This window comes from Monodelphis domestica, chromosome 2 (genome assembly GCF_027887165.1).
Source record: "Monodelphis domestica isolate mMonDom1 chromosome 2, mMonDom1.pri, whole genome shotgun sequence".
In the NCBI taxonomy this organism is placed as follows: domain Eukaryota; kingdom Metazoa; phylum Chordata; class Mammalia; order Didelphimorphia; family Didelphidae; genus Monodelphis; species Monodelphis domestica.
The window spans coordinates 278,225,482-278,241,638 of record NC_077228.1 but is presented as its reverse complement, the minus strand read 5'-3'; the positions used below and the strand labels follow the sequence as shown (position 1 = coordinate 278,241,638).

General features: G+C 34.6%; 1 protein-coding gene across 2 annotated transcripts in view; it reads right to left on the bottom strand.

Moving 5' to 3' along the window:
* Window positions 1-16,157, bottom strand: part of DNAH8 (dynein axonemal heavy chain 8) — a 491,513-nt gene that overhangs the window by 394,054 nt on the left and 81,302 nt on the right. For both annotated transcript variants that reach the window (XM_016431041.2, XM_016431044.2), the window contains exons 14-17: window positions 7,821-7,897; window positions 5,576-5,675; window positions 4,313-4,432; window positions 2,107-2,242 (exon numbers count right to left, since the gene is read on the bottom strand). In XM_016431041.2, the coding sequence (XP_016286527.1) occupies window positions 2,107-2,242; window positions 4,313-4,432; window positions 5,576-5,675; window positions 7,821-7,897 (433 nt within the window). The remainder of the gene's footprint in view (window positions 1-2,106; window positions 2,243-4,312; window positions 4,433-5,575; window positions 5,676-7,820; window positions 7,898-16,157) is intronic.

Here is a 16,157-nt window from a genome sequence, read left to right as displayed (position 1 = left end):
AGGTACCACCTTACACCTATCAGATTGGCCAATATGGCAGCAAAGGAAAGTGATAAATGTTGGAGGGGATGTGGCAAAATTAGGACAATAATGCAAGATGCTGGTGGACTTTTAAATTGGTCCAACCATTTTGGAGGGCAATTTGGAACTATGTGCAAAGGGCTTTAAAAGAATGTCTGCCCTTTGATCCAAACCATACCTATTCTGGGTTTGTACCCCAAAGCAATAATAGAGGAAAAGATTTGCACAGAAATAGTTTTAGTCATGCTCTTATGTGGTGACAAAAAAATTGGAAAATGAGGGGATGCCCTCTGATTTAGGAATGGCTGAACAAACTGTGGTATCTGATGGTGATGGAATACTATCATGCTAAAAGGAATAATGAACTAGAGGAATACCATGTGAATTGGAATGACCTCCAGGAATTGATGCAGAGTGAAAGGAGCAGAACCAGGAGAATACTGTATAGAGATTGATACATTATGGCACAATCAAATGTAATTGATTTTTCTACTAGCAGCAATGCAATGACCCAGGACAATCCAGAGGAATTTATGAGAAAGAATGTTATCTACATCCAGAGAAAGAACTGTGGGAGCAGAAATGCAGAAGAAAAACATGGTTCAGTATATGATTAGGGTTTTAATGTTAAAAGGTCACTCTACTGAAAATATGAATAACATGGAAATGGGTTTTGAACAATGATACATGTATAACCCAGCACAATTTCTTGTCAGCTCTGGGGGGGTGGGTGGAGAAGTTGGGGGGGAAGTCATGAATCATATATCCATGGGAAAATACTCTAAATTAAAAAAAAAAAGAAGTGCAGCAAGAAATTGAAGAGTCAATGTTTAGGAAAACAAGGGAAATGTAAGCATAAACTGAGCAGATGGTGAGTGAAAACCCAAGAAAGGGCTGGTCAGAGAACAGTAACATACAGAATGAATTCTTTAAGGAGAGTGCTCTTCGAAATTGATCTAGGCTTTGGGAAACTGTATCTCCCAGAACTCTCTACTGCAACTTCCTTGGACACACCCCACTTCCTTTGGGAGAGGTGTCTGAGGGTGAATAAAAAAGAGAAGCTTGGATTTTGACACCTTTTTTCCCAAACCTAGGTGGAGAGCTTTGATCCCTGCATACCTGTGGAAGATCAAACTTTCCTATACCTTCCCAAACCTTCCCTTTCCTAAAATCCCAAATAAACCTACCTGACTTTCTATTGAGTCTAGTTTTGATTTGATTTAAATTCCTTAGCCTAGTTAAGAAGAAGAAATCCTGGTCAATTTCCCTGCCACTAGGCAGAGGGGGAGGACCCCTGATATCTTCCTACCCTTCCTTTTCCCTATCCTTTCCCTCCTTTTTTTCCCCTGCCACAGGAGGGAATCTTAGACAGTTTCTTAAATGAAGTGATGGATACATATGTACATATATGGAGAGGAAGGCAATCCGCCATTTCAGGTGGAATTCCTAGTATAAACAAAACTCATCCTGATCAACTCAACTACACTCTAGCTAGGTAATGCCCATCCTGAAATTGGGGTCTCAGAACTAACCATTTTATTCCAGATATAATCTCACCAGGACAGAGCATAGTGAGACTCTCCCTTCCTATGTCCTGGGGACTGAACCTCTCTTAATATAACCTTAGATTGCTTTGGGGTTTGTTTTGGCTATTATGGCACAGTGTGGATTCATATTGGAAAATCCTTGGAAACAACTAAAAAGAAAAGCCACATTATTTGTTACAATAATTGTCATCTGATAGGCTTTGAATATTGGCCAAGTGATTTTAATTTCCTAGGACCTAGACAATTTCAGTGAAGTGCATAAAAGATCTGTTTCAGGGTGATGAATTTATTGGCCATAGAAACTCAGGAAGACCTCTACCAAATTTTAGAGGTGATGGGATCTTCCTCAATAAAGGGAGTACCTACACATTTGTAATAATAGATGACTGAAGAGTTCAAATCATACATGAAGAATTTTGATATCTGCAAACATTAAATTTAATTTACTATAGTTTAAATATAACCATGAATCCATTCAAAATCATTTGACAACAATCCAAAAGCATATAATTTCTTTCTTACACAACTACTTACTTACCATATTGTAACTGTGAAATCTCTTTGACCCAGGCTGTATGGTAGAGTACTTCAAATTCTACCAGGACATAAGAAATTTTGTTGTATTGTCGAATAACTGCTTTACCCTCTGGACTTGACAAGATGTCTGAATTGTTCTTTTATTAAAAAAAAAAGAAAGAGATTAACTACTGATTGTTCTTAGAACTTTTTTTAAATTGCAATTCAATTCATTAAACATTTTTTTAAGTGCTTTCTATGTGCTAAGCTTCGGAAATACAAAAAAAAGGCAAAAGAAAGTCCTTGCCCTCAATCTACTGGGGCTAAGGAAGAGAAAGTATGCCAACAAATGTATATAAAACCAAGCTATATAATAGATTAAAGAGGAAATAATTAAAGGAGGGAAGGCACTGAAATTAAGAGGGTTTGTAGAAGGTTTCCTGTAGAAGGTGAGACTTTAGTTGGGACTTAAAGGAAACCAGGGAGGTGAGTAGTTAGAGCAGAGGAGGGAGAGCATTCCAGTCATGGTGGGGAAGAGGGGGCAGTTGGGGAGAGATGAAGGGGTAGACAGCCAGAGAGAATTTCCAGAGCCCAGAGATGGAGTATGATGGCTTGAATATCCAGGAAACCAGCAAAGAAGAATACAAGTTAGGGAGCAAAAGGTAGGAAATGGCTAAGCTATAAATGACTCTGAATGCCAAAAAGGACATTTTGTAGTTGATCCTGAAGACAAAAGGAAGCCATTGGAACTTCCTGAATGTGTGTGTGTGTGTGTGTGTGTGTGTGTGTGTGTGTGTGTGTGTGTGTGACATGATCTTACCTGCTTTTCAGAAAAGTCACTTAAATGGTTGAATGGGGTGTGGAGAAACTTGAGGCTGACCTACATACCAGCAGGTTATTGCAGTAATTGAGGTGTAATGTGATGAGGGCCTAGATTCAAGTGGTGGTAGTGTCAGAGGAGAGAAAGTGGCAACAAAGTGAAGTTACAAAATGATCTTACCAAGTTAAAACATAAGGCTCATTTTATTTTTATATTTAATTTAAAATTTTAAAAATTAAAAAATAGACTTAAAAAGATTATATTTAATAGGGATAAATGTATCCTCAAAAATTATACATATATATGTATATTTATCCTTAAAAAAATCAACTTCACAAATATCAGGTAAGTGGCATTGTAGATAGAATATAGAGCCTGGAGTCAGAAAGACCTTCTAAGTGATCCTGGACAAGTTAGCTTCCATTTGCCTCACTTTCCTCAACTATAATATCAGGAGAGTAATATCACCTACTTCCTAGGATGGTTGTGATGATCAAATGAAATTACTATAAAGTACTTAGCAACAGTACCTGGCGCATAGTAAGCACAATATGAAGTCAGCTATTATTATAATTATTATTAAATGTACAAAATAGTGGGAGTTGTGGGGAGGAAAGGATAGATAGTTATCTGAAAACAATCTAAGGGTTTTAGTGGACTACAAGCTCACTATGAATCAACAGTATCATATGGCAGTCAAAAAAGCTCCATTAAGAAAGATACAAGAGGTGCAGCTAGGTAGCTCAGTGGACCAAAAGCCAGGCCTGAGCACAGGAGATTGATGGCAACTATTATGCTTTTGACTTATGAAAGAACCAAAATTTTTCCTGGCTACTAGGAAATCACATGAACACAGCTTCTTCATCTATAAAATAAAGTCATTAGACCTTATAATGTCTCAAGTTTATTCCATCTCTAAATCTTTTTATTTGCTGTCAGAACAATTAAGAATATATGTTCTTGGGGGCAAATGGGTGGCTCAGTGGATTGAGAGTCAGGCCTAGAGGTGGGAGGTCCTGGGTTCAACTTTGACTTCAGTCACTTCCTAACTGTGTAACCCTGGGCAAGTCACATATCCCCCACTGCCTAGTCTTTACTGCTCTTCTGCCTTGGAACCAGTTTACAGTACTGATTCTAAGATGAAAGGTAAAGGTTTTTAAAAAAGAGTATATGTGACTTGCATAATTTTTATAAAGATGATCCTCACCCACCCCTCTTTTGTGAACTAAAACAAAAAGTTATGCACCAAATATTCAATTATGGCCACTGTATTTATATGATTGATATAAGATTTGAAGATTATCACAAGAGATATTGCAACTTCAATGTAAGAAGTTTGCTAAATTGAACAAAGCATATTACTATTAGTCAGAACAAGAGAATTTATAGAACATTATTATCAGCTTACAAAAAAGTAGTTGATTGGCTCACTAATTCTCCGGTAGAGCTGCCTCACCCACAGTATCTTTCCTGCTATAGGAGGCATATTTCTGGCCAGGGGAGGGTCGTCTTTGTTAGCAAGATAAAGCTGTAATTTTAAAACTGCTGTCAAATATATGATAGTAAGCATAATGGTATACTTTCATTTTCTATTTTTAAAAATATTTTATTTTTCCCAATTATATGTAAAAACAATTTTTAACATTCTTTTTTTTAAGTTTTGTGTTCCAAATGCTCCCTTACTTTCTGTCCCCCACTCCCTTCCACCCTTCCCCATTCCCTGAGATAATAAACAATCTGTTATAGTTTGCAGGTGCAATCAAGTAAAACATTTTCACCATTAGTCATTTTGTGGAAAAGGTTTCAAACAAACAAAAAGTGAAATAAAGTGTGTTTCAATCTGCATCAGTTCTTTCTCTGGGCAGATGGCGTTTTTCATTATAAGTCTCTGGGGTTGTCTTGGATCATTGCATTGCTGAGAATAAATGGGTCATTCACAGTTTTTCATAAAAAAATATTGCTCTGAACAATGTTCTGGTTCTGCTCAGTTCACTTTGCATCAGTTTATAGAAGTCTTTCCAGATTTTTCCAAAATAATCTTGCTTGTCATTTCTCATAGCACAATATTCCATCACAATCATATACTTGTTCAGCCATTCTCCAAACTGATAGACAACCTCTCAATTTCTAATTCTTTGCTATCACAAAAAGAGCTATAACAAATAGTTTTGTACAAATAGATCTTTTCCCCTTTTTTGAACTCTTTGGGATACAGTTGTAGTAATTGAATTGATAGATCAAAGGGAATGCTCCTTTTTAGAGTCTTTTAAAGCATAGTTCTCCATTATTAAACCAATTTATGATAGCTGCCATAAAGGGTGGACTATCATGGCCAATAAATTGATGCTCACTCATAACCCCGCTAAAACACATTTTCTTGGCTAACTCCCACCTGCACATCATTCCACCACCATTATCAGTTTGGAACAGGAAATGAGAGAGAGAGCATACTTGGTACAATGAATCTACAGTAATCCTTCTAATGGAACAAATTAAAATGGTTCTTGTGGAACAAAAACAAGTCTCTAGGGTAGTAAAGAGGCTTACCACTGATTGCCCTAAAGAATTATCTTGAGTCTAAAAGCCAAATGATTTCAAAGATTTTCAAAAGAAATGTTACTTTTGCATGAACAGATTATTCCAAGTTTCCAATTATGAACAGAATATTTACTTTTTTTGTAGATTCAAGTTCGGCAGCATAAAACTGAAGAATGCGTTCAATGGTATGTGCAATTTCTAATTGAAGGCAAGGAATGTTTAGCTTTTGAAATCTGAAAAAAGAATTATTTGATTACTATTTAACTATTGATGAAATATATTTAAGAATTTGCTGTTAATTCCAAAGTGTACTGAATATTCATACATTTAATACATACTCACAATTTTAGCATACATATAAACTATTTTTTAAAAGGTTGTTTCAGGAAGCATTGGAGTCATGGGATTTACAGCAAAATAAGTTGTCACCAAATAACCACAGCACTTAGAGGAATAATTCTCTGACAATATGTTTGGCATTAAGAATGGTGTGATAGGTCAGAAGAAATACATTTTCTTGATCACATAGTTCTATGGGGATAAGATTGGGGATGTAGACTCTAAATGATTACTCTATTGAAAATATTAATAATATGGAAATAGGTCTTGATCAATGATACATGTAAAACCTACTTGAATTTCTCACTGGCTATGGGAGGTGGAAGGGAGGAAGAAAGGTAAAGAATGAGAATCATGTAACCATGGAAAAATATTCTAAATTAATTAAATAAATAAATGAACTAAAAAAAAAAGAATGGTATGATAGGTAAAAGTGCTAAATCTGAAGTCAGGAAGACTTAGGTTCAAATCTAACCTCTGTTACTTATCAGCTGTGTGACCCTATGCAAGTTACTTAACCTCTGCCTCAGTTTCCTTGTCCTCAAATGCAAAAGCACTTTTCTTCCCAGGTTGTTGAGAGGACAAAAAGATAAAACATTTGTGAAGAGCTTTGCAAATTTTAAAGCTCTACATAAATACTAGGTATTATTATTTTAGATTAGGATTTTCTTGCTTTCATAGTATTTTTACTTTTTAAAATCACCTTTAAATATAATTTTGTCCAAATACCAACCTCTTGATTTAAGTAATAAGTTATATTCACTTTATTTAAAAATAAAATGAGTTCAGGATAGTGACTTGCTCAAAGCTAGGTAATCATCTAGGCCAAAAGAGGGAAAAAAAAACACAGATTAGCCAACTCTATGGTAGCTTCTCAAAGTAGTTGTGGCCATTGGGGAAAATATAAAGAACACTGAAACCATTCGCTTTGGCCCTTATTTTCATTTCTGCTTTCCCCCTGCCCTGTCACCCATGATTTGTGTATGTGGTTATTAAAGACTCTTCACCAGTCGATTCTAGTTGGGTTTATAGGAAAGAGAAGGGAGCTGCAGGAACATTCAGTAATAAAATGGGAAACATGGAAACCATTTGCTCTGATTTTACTGTTACTTTTCCTCACTTAATTTCTAATTTAGCAATTATTTTTTGGCTACTCTCTTTAGTCATTCTTTATTGTTATATCAGGAAGGTAAAGATCTTAGTTCACCCACAGTGAGGCTATCATGAAAGGAACTTGTGAGAGGGGAAGGACTTTCCTATCCCTGCTCCCTTCCTTATATTAATTACTCTGGTTCCAAGCAATGAACTTAGGAGTGTTGTTTCTGTTGTTCCCCTTTTCTTGTCCTCCTCACTCTCAGTTCTAGAGGTGATCATTCCAGACCCAGGGGTTCATATGTCAAGATTTCAGGCCAAGTGGTACAGTTGGAAACCCAGCACAGAAGCCTTGAGAAACCAGTGTCCTTTGGATGTAAACCTGAGTGGTTTTTGGACAAAAACACTGCAACTCTGCTCTATGGGGACCAAACTAAGTTATAGACTTAATTCCCTACCTTATCTCAGAGACAGATTTGGTGATGAGGGTGGGGTGGGGTTCAATTATGCCTCACATATAAATGAGTTGGTATGTTTGTGGTTATATATTAAAGTAAATATTTCTGGGCAAAGAAAAAGAAGCGAGGATGGAAGAAAGAAAGAGTATCAGCTATACAGTTGACCAAAAGATTAATTGTCTCCACTGTAGCATATATGGAATACACTTTAAATATAGGAATAATTTGGATTATATAATAACAAAAATTATATTCAGTGTAAAACATTAAAATTGTCTTTTCTGTATTTTTATGCTGAGAAATTCCCTTTTAAATTTACCAATGAAGAAGGTACCATGTTATGCTTTTTTTAAAAATAATTAGTAACCATGACTTTATGAAATTGTTTAGAGAATGCTATGTTAACTGAACTTAAGATTTCTAAATTTGGCATTGTTTCACCTCCAAATACAAAGTTTTAAATTATGCTACACTTAAATTAATAAATACCGTTGAAGTAGGTGAAGAGCAAGTTGAGAAGACAAGATTCTCCCAAAAGTAGTGTTCATGAAGGTTTGTATTTGTACCTAAGACAAAATATTAGTATTTTAACTATTCAGTGTTACATATTACAGCAAATATTAATTTTGTGATCAACAGTGATTACTATTAATTACAGCATTATAGTTACTATAAGATAGGCTCCAAGTTCCTTTAAATATAGCTACCAATATCAGAAGACATATAGGCCATATGTCCTAAAAATAAAAGGCTGAAGTATTAGAAATCTTTCTAACTGTATAAAGCTTTGTGCCCCTCTAAGATTTTTCTTAGCACCATAGTCTTTAAATTACAGAAATAATATTTTGATAAAATTTCATTATAATACATAACCATAATCAAATGTAAAATTATGAAAAATGCAAGTAAAACTAGTTATTACCAAGCATATGTTACTATATAAAAATCTATTATTTCATTAGTCTGGGAACTCTCAATCTAACTATAACTTAGATAAGAAAAGTGTTTAAAGCTCAGGAAAGTTCAGTAATACCCCTACGATTAGACAACCAGTAAGTATTCAGTGAACCTGGATGTCTTCCTAACTCTTAGTGTCCTCTTTCTCTCATATATAAGCATGCTATTTCTTTTTTTTCTGTTCTTTTGAAATTTGTGTTTTACTTTTAGTTCCAAAGTATTTTCCTAAAAATGTGATTTCTATCTACATTCAACTAAATGGAATGATAGCTAATAGATTTTTGTAATTTAATGTAAACAGAATCATTTCCTTTGTAACACTTGGTATTCCCTGAGAAGACTATATGAGATGTGCAGAGAAGACTAGTACTTTTGGTGTGAATATTTGCCAAGCTGAGGGCAGAGCCAAGATGGCAGCTTAGTAGCAACAAAAGCATGAAATTACTCTGAAATCCTTCCAAACCAATCTTTAAAAGGTGCCTCAAAAGGACAGGAGTCAAAGCAGGAGTGAGGGGGGCTCTCCCACTGAACACAGCATGAAAGATAGGCAGAGAGAGTGGAATTCCACAATATAAAGGGGAACCAGAAGCAAAATTGCAAACAGAAAAGGGCAAGCTGACCACCTCCCCACCAATTGCATCAGACTTAGAACCAGGGCATAAGCAACTTGAGGATCCAGAGGCAAGGGCTATACCAACAAAAGAACACCTTAAACCCATCCCTTGAAGTCCCAGGCCCTGGCAGTGAGGTCCAAAGGTCCATAGTACTGGGCAATCTCAAGGCTCCACAGAGAGCAGTGAAGAGAGCCTCAGGGCAAAATCCTTTGAGCCGAAAGCTAAGACAAAAATGGCCAGCAACTTGCAGATTTCCCAGTCCACTGGCAAGAAAATGAGCAAATGACAGCAAAAACAAACAAACAAACAAAACTCTTAACCCTCAAAAATTTCATAGAAGGTGATGAAATACAAGCAAACACATGCAAAATCTCCAAAAAGGGGGGAGGGGGATTGATCATAAGCTCTAGAAGAACTCAAAAAAGAATTTAAAAATCAAATAAGACAGGTTGAAGAAAAATGGGGGAAAGAAATTAAAATAATGCAAGAATAAAATAACTTAAAAAGTAAAATTGGCTAACTGGGAAAAAAAGGCATAAAAATCAAATGAAGAAAAATGTGTTTTAAAAAACAGAACTGACCTACTGAAAAAGAGGCCAAAAAGTCCAGTGAAGAAAAGAATACCATGAAAAGTAGAATGGATCAAAAGGAAAAGGAGGGTCAAAAGGTCATGTAAGAAATTCAGTCTTTAAAAAAGCTAATGATTTCACAAGACATCAAGAAACAAAAGAATGAAAAATAGAAGAAAATATAAAGTATCTTGTTGAAAAAACAACTGACATGGAAAATAGATTCAGGAGAGACAATTTAAGAATTACTAGACTACCTGAAAGTCATGACCAAAAAAAAAATCCTACACAACATATTACAAGAAATTATCCAAGAAAATTGCCCTAATATTTCTGAACAAGAGAGTAAAATAGAGATCAAAAGGATCCACAGATAACCTCCTTCAATAAATCTCTAAATGGTAACTCCTGGGAATATTATAGCCAAGTTCAAGAGCTTTTAGGCCAAAGAGAAAATACTGCAAGCAGCTAGAAAGAAACAATTCTGATATCATGCAGCCCCAGTAGGGATTTGACAGGATCTGGCAGCTTTCACATTGAAGAAAAGGAAGGCTTGGAATATAATCACCTACCATCATAAGTGACAGGGGAAGGTATGGTCACTTAATAAAATAGAATATTTCCTAACATTCTTGAAGAAAAGACAAGACTTAAACAGAAAATTTGATGGCCAAATGCAAAATTCAAGAGAAGCATGAAAAGGTAAATAAGAAGAAAAATCTTAAGGGTTTCAATAAGCTCAAAAGTGTTTATATTTCTATATGAAAAGATGATATCATTAACTCTTTAAAATTGTTATCATTATCATAGTAGTTAGAAGAAGTATACATAGACAGATAATGTAGAGTAAATTGTTTAGGATGATATTAAAAAATTAGTAGTGAAACAGAGGATTATAATAAGAGAAAGAGGCGTAAAATGGGATAAATTATATCATATAAAGAGGCATGTAGGAGAGCTATTATTACAATAGGAAGGAGAATAAAGGTGGAAATGGGAAATACTTAAACCTTACTTTCATTGAAATTGATTCAGAGAGGGAGGAACAACCAGGTTCTTTGGGGTATAGAATCTTATCTTACCCTTTAGAGAAGTAGGAATAGAATAAGAAGGAAAGTGGAAGGGAGTAATATAAGGGAGGAAGAAGAGGGGGAATCAAAAGCAAATCACTGGAGTGGAAGGAAAGAATGAAAAGAAAAAGGGAAGGATAAAAAGAGGAAATCAAAATGGAGAATACACAGATGGTAATCATAACTGTGGATGTTAATGGGATGAACTCACCCATAAAACAGAAGCAGATAGCAGAATGGATTAAAAACCAGAAACCTGTCATATGTTGTTTACAAGAAACATGTTTGAGGCAGGTAGACACACACAGAGCAAAGGTAAGAAGCCAGAGCAGAATCTATTGGTTTCAATGGAGTCAAGGAAAGCAGGCTAGCAATCATGATTTCAGACAAAGCTAAAGCAAAAATAGATTTGATTAAAAGGGATTAGAAAGATAATTACCTCTTGATAAAAGGCAGTATAGACAATGAAGAAATATCAGAACTCAACATATATGCACCAAATGATACAACATCCAGATTTTTAAAGGAGAAACTAAAGCAGCTTAAGGAGGAAATAGCAAAACAATATTAGCAAGGGACCTCAACTTTCCCCTATCAGAACTAAATAAATCAAACCAAAAAATAAATAAAAAATAAAATAAGATTAGTGAATGACATTTTAGGAAAATTAAAGTTAATAGAAATCTGGAGAAAACTGAATAGGGATAAAAAGAAATATACTTTTTTTCAGCAGCACATGGTAAATATACAAAGATTGATCATTTACTGGGGCATAAAAACATCACAACTAATAACAGAAAAGCAGAAATAATAAATGCAACTTTTTCAGATCACACTGTGATAAAAATTATAATCAAAAAGGGTTCATGAAGAAGCAAATTAAAAATTAATTAGAAACTAAATAGTCTAATTCTTCAAAACTAGTGGGTCAAAGAATAAGTCATAGAAACAATTATTGATTTCACTGAGAATGACAATGAGGAGACATCATATCAAAATTTATGGGACATTGCCAAAGCAGGACTCAGGGGAACTTTTATATTCGTGAGTGCTTATAACAACAAAATAGAGAAAAAATAGATAAATGAATTAGGCATTCAACTAAGAAAATCAGAAAAAGAACAAATTTAAAATCCCCAGTTAAAGACTAAATTGGAAATTCTAAAAATCAAAGGAAAAATTAATAAAGCTAAAAGTAAAAGAACCATTGAATTAATAAAAAAAGAAAAGGAGATGGTTCTGTGGAAACAATAAATAAAATAGAAAAAGTATTGGTTAATTTTATTTTTAAAAAAGAAAGAAGATAAACAAATCATCAGTATCAAAAATGAAAAGGGTGATTTCACCTCAAATGAAGAGGAAATTAAGGCAATTATTAGGAGCTATTTTGCCCAACTATATGACAATAAATATGATAATCTAGGTGAAATAGATGAATGTTTCAAAAACATAAATTGCCTAGATTAACAAAAGAGGAAACAGAACACTTAAACAATCCCATCTCAGAAAAAGAAACTGAACAAATCATCAACTTGAACTCCTCAGGAAAACTCCCCAGGGGCAGATCTATCCACAAATGAATTCTATCAAACATATAAAGAACAACTAATCCCAATACAATATACACTATTTGACTAAATAAGCAAAGAGTCTTACCAAATTCTTTTTATGACACAAATATGGTACTAAAATGCTAGCAGGAGCAATTAAAGAGGAAAAAGAAACTGAAGGAATTAAAGCTGACAACGAAGAAACTAAACTATCACTCTTTGCAGATGATATGATGGTATGCTTAGAGAATCCTAGAAAATCAAGTAAAAACCTAATAGAAAAATAACTTTAGCAAAATAAACCCACATAAATCATCAGATTTTTTATACATTTCCAATAAAAATCAGCAGCAAGAATTATAAAGAAAAACTCAAATTAAAATCACTTTAGACAATATAAAATGTTTGGGAATCTATTTGCCAAAACAAATACAGGAATAATATGTACACAACTACAAAACACTTTTTTCACAGAAATATCAAAACAATTGGAAAAACATTAATTGCTCATGGATAGGATGAGCTAATAAAAATGTCAATCTACCTTAATTAATTTACTTATTCGGGGCCATATCTATCAAATTAACAAAAAATTATTTTATAGAATGAGAAAAAAATAACAATGTTCATCTGGAAGAACAAAAGATCAGGAATATCAAAGGAACTAATGAAAAAATATGTAATGAATAGTGGCCTAACAGTACCAGATCTTAAATTGTACTATAAAGCAGTGGTCATCAAAATAATCCGTTACTAAGAGAAAGAAGGATGGATCAATGGAATAGACTAGGGGTAAATGATCTCAACCACCTCAGTATTTGACAAAAACTGCTGGGAAAATTGGAAAATAGAATGGCAAAAATCAGGTTTAGCTCAACATCTCACAACCTATACCAAGATAAGTTAAAAAATTTATATATGACTTAAACATAAAGAGTGATAAGCAAATTAGTTGAAAATAAAATAGTTCACCTGTCATATCTTTGGAGAAGGGAAGAATTTAAGACCAAACAAGAGACAGAGAATATTACAAGATGTAAAATAAATAATTTTCATTATAGTAAATTAAAACATTTTTGTATGAACAAAATCAATACAACTAAGATTGGAAGGGAAGCAACAAACTAGGAAAAAATTTAGTAACTTTCTCTGATAAAGGTCTAACTTCTCAAATATATATAAAACTAAGTCAAATTTAAAAGAAACTAAACCATTCCCCAACAATTTGTTCCAAAGTTCATAATGGTAGCTGAAGCAGACACTGTGGAATTCTTAGAGCTTGGTCAGACATCAAAAACACTGACTTCATTCACTGCACCCAAGGCCATTCCTAGCCATCCTGACCTTTGAAGACACTTGACATCAATAATTCTGGAAGAGAGAATGAAGCTAAACACTTTGTACAATTCTGCCTCACTTAATCCGATTCACACACAAGTAAAGACATTATCCCATGATATCAATGATCCTCTTTGAAACACAGGATGAACAACAAATTTGTGAGAGTACAATCTAATTCAGTAGCAAACAGATTTTTCAGAAGATGACTTAGCCCTATTGCACAGGACACCCATAGCTATCAAGTTCCAGTGCCAGGAGATAATAGCCTCCAAATTTCACACAGTCTGGTATTGTGAGGAAAGATCATGTTCTTTTTTTAAAGTTAATTATTTACTAATTTTTCAAAGTGTTTGGTCATTGCTTTTGTTTTTATAATGCAGATTACAGATTACATACATTACAGATTATATATAGTGCATATATAGCATATGCATTTTTATGATGGTTATTTTCTCTTAAATTCTCTCCTGAAAAAAAAATAATACCCTGAAGTCTTTTTTGAACAGTAAAAAAGTAATTGGTAAAAAATAAATGACAAAGCAATCATTTATGATAGAATGTTCTGTGTTCCATATCCAAAACCCCCCATGTCTCAACTAAAAATATATATTTCCTTATCAGTTCTCCAAGACAAATAATTTTATTATAATGCACTGAAATTCAAGTACTTTTGATATTATTTAAGCAGTTATGGTCATTGGAATATAGTTTTTCTTAGATCTGTAACAATTAAAATTAGGTTTTGACTCAATATGAGAGTTATAAAAGTGATCACCATTTATAAAATAAAATATTAGCCCTTATGTCAAAAATGACTGTAAGCAGCTTTTATTTACAATAGGAGTGATAGTGAAAGTGGGAAATAAAGGAAGGAAATAAAGCCTGGTCTAGTCTACCAGTCCTAAGTGCTGCTCTGGTGAAGTCTGGCTCAGCCCCCAGCAAGGGCTTCCTCAAGTCCCGATCTCCATGTGGATTTTCTGGTACTCCTCAGTCAGAAGTCCACCAATGCAATTCTCTCCCTTCAGCCCGAGTCACTCACCCAGCAAGCCTCTTCAGCATAGAAAGCTCCAGTCAAGGACAATTTTAGGACAATATGACAACTTCCAAGAGTCTACCTCCAGCCTGGCTCACCAATGCAGAATGAATGAATTGGTCCTTTTTATCTCCCTTTTTCCACATACCTCCTTTCTCTCCCCCTCTTTACAGGAACCAATTGCAGTCTCCCAATGTGCCTAGCACCACTTGGGGGTCAGTAAATGATTTGTGAGCTCTCTTACTTAATGGTTAGCTAGGTACTAAGTAGGGGCACTTCAAGTTCTTCATTTGATTAACTTAAAATAGACAAAGGGAGGGTTAATTCTATCTTCACAGTTGTTTTTTTTTTCCCCACTGTCACTTGATACAAATCCTTTCTTGATTCACTGAATTACTCATGTTCAAAGTAAGACCATAGTCTGCACACTGTTGCCAGCTACTGTTAGTTACCTGCAAATTGCAAATCTATTAGTAATGTAGCAGAATCAGAGAGCTTTTTCTTTAAATCTGAGGACTAATACCATACATAATTATCTTCAAAGTTCTTTAGGGGCACTGTCCAAAAGAGTCTCTAGCAAGAACCACAAAAGATTGAGAAACCTGCTTCCAGGAAGCATTGAGAATAGAAAGAATTCTGCAGTGATATATAAAAGTACATGATATTTATTTTTGTCTTTGCACAAATAACTGCTATGCCAAAAGGATGTATTCTCCCTCAAGAAAAAAAATAACCAAAAAAAATATGATAAGCACAGTGAATCCTGACATGTGTCAGAAGGTTAGAGGTGGAAGAATATAACAAGAAGAGATGGATGAGGCATCTAGGTGGCTCAGAAGATTGAAAACCAGGCCTGGAGATGGGAGATCCTGAGGTTCAAATCTGATCTCAGACCCTTCCTGCCTGTGTGACGCTGGGCAAGTAACTTGATCAACACTGCCTAGCCCTCACTGATTTTCTGCCTTGGAACCAATACTTAGTATTGATTCTAAAACAGAAGGTAAGAGTTTAAAAAAAAGAGATGAGAAATGCTAAGTATTTGGATCTAAGTAATATATATGAGAAACATTTATGACAATCATCTGGAACCACAATTAGGGAATAAACATTAAGCGTGAAGTATTTGCCAGATATTGTGCAAAGCACTGGGGATATAAATAAAGAGAAAAAGCAATTCGTGACTTCAAGGAACTTACTATCATACAGGAGAAGATAATACATAAACGGGAGCTAGAAAATGGGGAAGAAGTAAGGAGAATGGGATAGTGGCCAAATCTTGTAGAGCAGGAATCTCAGCAAGGAGAGGAATGAAAGATGGCTATCCTGGGCCATCTCCAAAATAGTGGAGACAGGACAGAGAGAAGTTCCATGATGAGAAGGCAGCTGAGTCGTGGTAGCAAATTCTATAGATAGCAAAAGGTGTTAGGGAAGATACCATTCAGTAAGAAAAAAAAAAATATGCATTTGTGTTTGATGTCTCCCAACTAAAGGGCAGCTCTGTCAGTCTGACAATAACACTGGGTCTTTTTGGGACATGTACCCAGGACATGATACTCTTCCAAGACTGGTCAATCTGATGATTCATGAAAGCATAAATGTCACAGGAAGGCAGAAAAAGGAAATCATTGTTAAGAAATATGAAGTTTTTGGAAATGAACTGAACATTTTAGGGGAGGAAACTGTTTTAATCAA